At 36.7% G+C, this 5,723-nt stretch overlaps 1 protein-coding gene across 1 annotated transcript; it reads right to left on the bottom strand.

The window, feature by feature from the left end:
- Positions 1–237: 237 nt before the first annotated feature.
- Positions 238–5,311, bottom strand: LOC121966856 (WD repeat and FYVE domain-containing protein 3-like; the record flags this gene model as incomplete). The annotated part of the gene is made up of 5 exons (XM_042516929.1): positions 238–398; positions 1,685–1,784; positions 2,478–2,711; positions 4,243–4,422; positions 5,189–5,311. Coding segments are annotated over 5 exons (798 nt in total), but the record flags the coding sequence as incomplete, so codon positions are not given.
- Positions 5,312–5,723: the final 412 nt, after the last annotated feature.

Below are 5,723 nucleotides of genomic sequence, written 5' to 3'. Positions count from 1 at the left end.
ATTATTATTTTTAATTTTTAATTTTGGCTTATTTTTGGGGCATTTCTGGTTATGCTGCTTATTGCCTTTTTGTCATATTTTTCAAAGAAATCCAGCCAGTTTGCTCGGGTTTCAACGTATTTAATAAGAATATTCTTTTAATTAAAAAATAATAATGCATATGAAATCTGTTTATCATTGGGTTTAATCTGTCAGTTCTGGACATTTCATTAATTTTTAAGGTGGTCGGGTTTGTACCTGTCCGATGAGCTGCACGATAAAGTCCACCACCAGCTTGGAGTCCTTGTTGAACATGCCCTGCCACAGCTTGTCCACCACCCGCTGGGTGAAGTAGAAGACGTTGTTGACCAAAATCTGATAACTTCCTCCGCTGCTGAGGGGCAGAGAGGCGTCTTCACCTGAACGGAGAGAAGCAGCAACAGAAGCTATGAGTAAACATTACATAACACAGTAAACATTATATATAAATAATAACTTAGTATCTCCAAACAATGAGAAGCTTTCTCCAAATAATGAGTTATCTCTAAAAATGGCTTAGTATTTCCAAATGATTAACTCAAAATAATGAGAAACATACTCAAAATTATGACTTGGTATCTCAAAATAATGAGAAATGTATAAAATATAATGATTTGGTACCTCAAATGAGAAACTTTCTCAAAGTATATGTAACTTTTTTAAAATAACAAGAAACTCTCAAAATTATGACTTAATATCACAAAGAAAAGATAAACTTAAATGATGACATGGTATCTCAAAATAATTAGAAACGTTTTCAAAATAACAAGAAACTTTCTCAAAATAACGCCCAAGTATCTCAGAACAATGAGAAATATTTTCAAAATAATGAGTTAATATCTTAAAATTATGGAATAAAATCTCAAAACAAAGAGAGGCTTTCTCAAAATAGTGACTTAGTATCATTTCTCATTTCTCACCATGTCATTGGTTGTTACATTTTGAAATAAGTTTCTTATTAAAATGACTTACAGGATCTTTTATGGACTTCCATAGTATTTTAAGTACAGTATTTTGAGAATAATATCCTCCCATCAGGATAGAGACTTTTATCTTTAGCGACAGAAATGGTTTTACAAATTAAACAACAGCGTGTTGACAGTAGTATGGGCTGTGTTGTTGTTTTTTAAAATCCTGTTATAAATTATTGACTAAAAGCTTAAACTTAGGTCGCTAGCTCAGATAAATTCAAAGATGAGATCATCGTCTTATAATTTATGTTTTGGGAAAAAACAGACTGCAGCCTATAAACTAAATATAAATCGAGCAGCCAAGTGAAAAGCTGAAGGCACTTGCAGTTTTCTGGGCTTCAGACTGTGATTTGCTGAGTCATGATGCAGCCATCAGACCGTCTCATAGAGCCAGCTAAGAAATTGGTCCAAGCTGTCCCGCAGCATGCTGCTAATCCGGGCCATTTCCTGCCTCATCATCAGCTATTTTTGTCAAAAGCCTCCGGCCAAATTCTGTTCAATGAAATGGAGGGTTTGTTGTATTTACCAGCTACTTTGGCAACAGCATCAACATCAGTCAGCTGCATGAGGACATAATTTGGAGGCTATATTTATCATAAACCTATAGATTACTGGGGTTTACAGGTGTTGCAGGTAATTACAAACTGAGACAGGCTGGGTCCTTCTGTAAGGGGGACTGAGGACTTTGTTCTGACCTAGAAGGACGTCAGCAGCCAGAAGATGCTCCATGACGCCGTCCAGGATGTTGGACTGAAACTCTTTCTGCTGAGTCCTCGTGGAGCGCTCCGGGGAGGCCTAGTACCAGAAAACACACACATTTAATGATAACGATAACAACAACAACAACAACAACAACAAGAACAAGAACAATAATAACAATAATAATAATGATAAAATAGAAACTAGTCAAAAAAACAACCTGAAAATAAGCAGAAAACAAAGAAAAATTGGGAAAGTAAAAAAAACAAAAAAAAAAAAACCAACAAAAAACAAACAAGAAAAATAAGCTGGAAAAAAAACCTGCAAAAATGTAGAATAATAATTTTAAAAATACTGTAGAATTATGATAAATATAGTTTAGCTGAAATGTTTTCCTGTGTTTTTGAAAATAATTTTCTAAATTACTACTACTTTCTTGCAAATTGCGCAAAAAGTTGCTCCTTGTCTTTCTCCGTGTTTTTAAGAGAAATCAAACCAATGTGCTTAAGGTTTGAAGGTTTAAATATTTGTTAAAGGAGTCAAGAGAGGAGACAAGAAAAATTATGCTGATCCAGGTTTCAAAGGGTTAAACTGATCGGGATTTATTTAGGTGGGACTTTTTTAAGGTGGCTAAAATACATTTTATTGCTGACATTATCCACAGAAGTACACTGCTTAGCTTTCATGTCAAACCTGCTTCTCCAAACTGAGCGTGTGCTGACTAACACCCCCACTTGAACTGTTCCTTTAAAACCAGTTTAACCCTTTAAAATCTGGTTACGTCCTCACCTCCAGCAGCAGGTCAATGATGGGCGTCTGCTTGCTGGCCGGGGTCATGCAGAGGTTGTCCATGATCAGCACCCTCATGAAGTCAAAGACGTACTTTTTGGCCGGGTGGTTCGTCAGCGACGTCTTGGAGCCCACGTTGCAATATTCAGACTGGCTGCGGTTCATACCCGAGTCCCCGCCGAAGGCTTTGAACTCCTCGGTAGGAGACCCCGCCTCGTCGTCCAAATCGCTCACCTGGAAGAGACGGATGGAGTGAGAAAATTTATAAACAGGTTTAATTTTTTTTGTTTTACAGGACAGCACTTCAGCAGGATACAGGATAAAATAATGTCATTGTTTAACAGAGGACCATAAAAACAGTTAAATTCATCCTGCTGCCTTTCTGTGTTTACTTTTCTTTCTTTTTTTCCACTTTTCTTTGTTTCTTTCTTTCTGCTTATTTTCTGGTGATTTTCTTATAACTTTTTACTAATTTCTGGCTAAGTTTTTGGACAATTTCTTGTTGTGTTTCTCATGCCCCTCTTCTCAAAGATATCAAGCCAGTTTGCTCATGATTCAAAGGGTTAACACAGACTTAGAGACCGTTTAGAAATGCATAATAATGGGGTTTTAAACATGCAATAAAAAAGATGTAATTAGAGAAATGTATCCTTTGAATGCCCTTATTTTTAAAACCTTTTCAAGATATTTTTTAACCAAATTTAAAACTCATGTTTCAACAAATCATCCGTTTCGTACTCAAGCACTGCAGCTTAGTATAAAGGTAAGCAGTAAATATGTGGTCCTGTGCAGAGGTAGGTTTTATGTAGGAATGTCATTATTAAAATATTATATTTTCCCAAGAGACAAGTGCAAATAGTAGTAGGTTAATAGTAGTTTCAGTTGTAGGTTTAAAAATTTTTAATTTTTAATATAAAATGTGACTTTGACACAGAAGAGCTTGACTCATTTTGACAAAAAGAAAGTAAAAGATGGATTAATTGAATTAGATCAAATGTTTGAGGCAATTAAAACCAAGAAATTCAAAATTAAGACTAAATGAAGACTAAAATTTGATTCTAAAACTTCTTACGGACCCGCAGACGCTGAATAGTTTTCATTCAGTCTTCATATCTCGAGGCAGTGGAAGTGCTTGTTTTCCAGTTTAAATCTCAGACTGGTTTGGAGGATCTAAATAAAGTGGAACTCGTTCAGCAGCACCGTGAGTAAGAGCGAGGCGCTTAGTTTTCCCAGAAACACACAAACATTTAAATTCAAGGCTTTTCTTTAGTTTTTAATTCTGCAGTGCAACCTTCAAGCTCTTGCTGCTGCTTTTTGTGCATTCAGGCATTTTCTTTTGTTCACTAACAAGCAATTATCTTATTAAGTAAACTGTCTAAAAACACATTTTCCTCTGAGGAAAAACTGCAGTGTTTTGCACTTTGTTCTCAAAACTGCAGCAGTGACGATTACAGTGCCAGTAAAGGAGATTCCAAAGGGGCAATAAGTTTGAGTTTTTATTGCCCCATAAGAGAGAATCACAATATATCTGCAGCAGGTTGATAGAGTTACTGATCAATACCTGTGATTACTTGCTCTGCTGATGAGATTTTTTTTTGCTTTTAAGGCCAATTTTAGACCCATTCCGTCAGAGCAAAATCCCCAAACGTGCTCGAATTTAATGGAGGCGAGAGATTTGTGTAGAGGAAAGTGAGGAGCTGCTTCTTGCTCTAGTCACCAGTGAAGGTCACAGATTTTTTTTATTGCTCCAGGAAATGAGCCTTACCATCTCAGAGTACGGCCTGATGTTGAAAGGGAAGACGGTCGCCGCCAGGGCGCAGAGGAACTCAGCGCTGTGCCACATGGGCGCCAGGTCAGGCACGTTGTGGTAGAGATACCGAAAGAACTGCATGAGGGTGACCGGGTACTCCCTCAGCCAGGAGCCCTCCTCCTCTGACTGCCACGGCTGGAAAGAGACACACAAAAAAAACAAATCGAGTGAATCACAGGGTGTCTACAGGTATCAGACACTTCAATTTAATGCTTTTTAACGCTTTGTAACATGGATCGACATCAGATTTATTGTGCTGTGCTCTAACGCCATTAACAAGCTGTTTAACCCTTTGAAATTGGGGAAAATGGCAGTGAGCAACATGGCAAAAAAATGTCAAAAATTTGCAAGAAATAAGTCAAAGGTACAATAAACTAACCTGAAAATTACCATTATTTTTATTTTAAAAAGGGAGAAATTAAAAAAAATGTTCAGAAAAATATGTTCATAATTATTAGAATTATATATATAGAAAACTATGTGACAAAAAATGTGTAAATTGTTTTTTTTAATTTTCAGCATATTCTTGAGGTCATTTTCTTGTTTGTTGTTGGTAAAGCAGATCACAATGACCTGAGAGATGAATGCGCTTGTGTCTTCATATTTCTTGTGATTTCTGTTAGATCAAAACGATGCACAATTAAAATGTGCTGGTAGCTTTTAATACTCTGCGCAGATCTTTGGTTTGATTCCTACCTTGTTTTTTTGTTTTTGTTTTTTTACCTTCTTTTTGTTTTAAACATATTTTCAGGTGATTTTCTTGCAACTTTTTGCTATTCTATTGCAAATATTTAGGCCATGTTGTGTTTTATTGCTAATTTTCCAGTATTTTGGTCAGAGGGTTAACTTATAAAGCTACATCACAGAGGTACTGTGGAAGTGCTTGTTTTCCAGTTAAAACCTCAGACTGGTTTGGAGGATCTAAATAAAGTGGAACTCGTTCAGCAGCAGCCTGCGCCGTGAGTGAGGCGCTTAGTTTCCCAGGGGGCCGAGTGAAGCTTCTCAGCGGCGAGCGCTGTGCGATCTACAGAGCGTGGACGAGTGAGGATAAAACCAGCATGTATGCCCAGTCATTTCTGATGGATTAATGGAGCTTAAAAAGACACCTTCAAAGAATCCAGGCAGCAAACTGCTGAGAAATCCTACATTAAGAACTACTTAAAAAAAGGGCCGATGAACATGAGAAACCTCTGACACTGAGTTTTAAAAGGTAAAGTAAAAGTAATCTGCTTTTGGGAAAAGGTGTAGGATTTAATCAGTGAAATTATGAAATTATGGGTAAATATGTCTCTCTTAAGCCTCAACTATGCTGCTGGAATATTAATCCTGAGAGAATTATGTCCTCGAGACATTAAACAGCATTTTTCTGCACTTTGTGTGAAAGGAAAAAAGGATATCTGTGGATCTCTGATGGCTGAAAGAGGCAACTTGTTTAA

This window comes from Plectropomus leopardus, unplaced genomic scaffold (genome assembly GCF_008729295.1).
Source record: "Plectropomus leopardus isolate mb unplaced genomic scaffold, YSFRI_Pleo_2.0 unplaced_scaffold26113, whole genome shotgun sequence".
NCBI lineage: Eukaryota > Metazoa > Chordata > Actinopteri > Perciformes > Serranidae > Plectropomus > Plectropomus leopardus.
The sequence above is the reverse complement of the archived record's forward strand: the minus strand, read 5'-3'. Positions and strand labels throughout refer to the sequence as shown.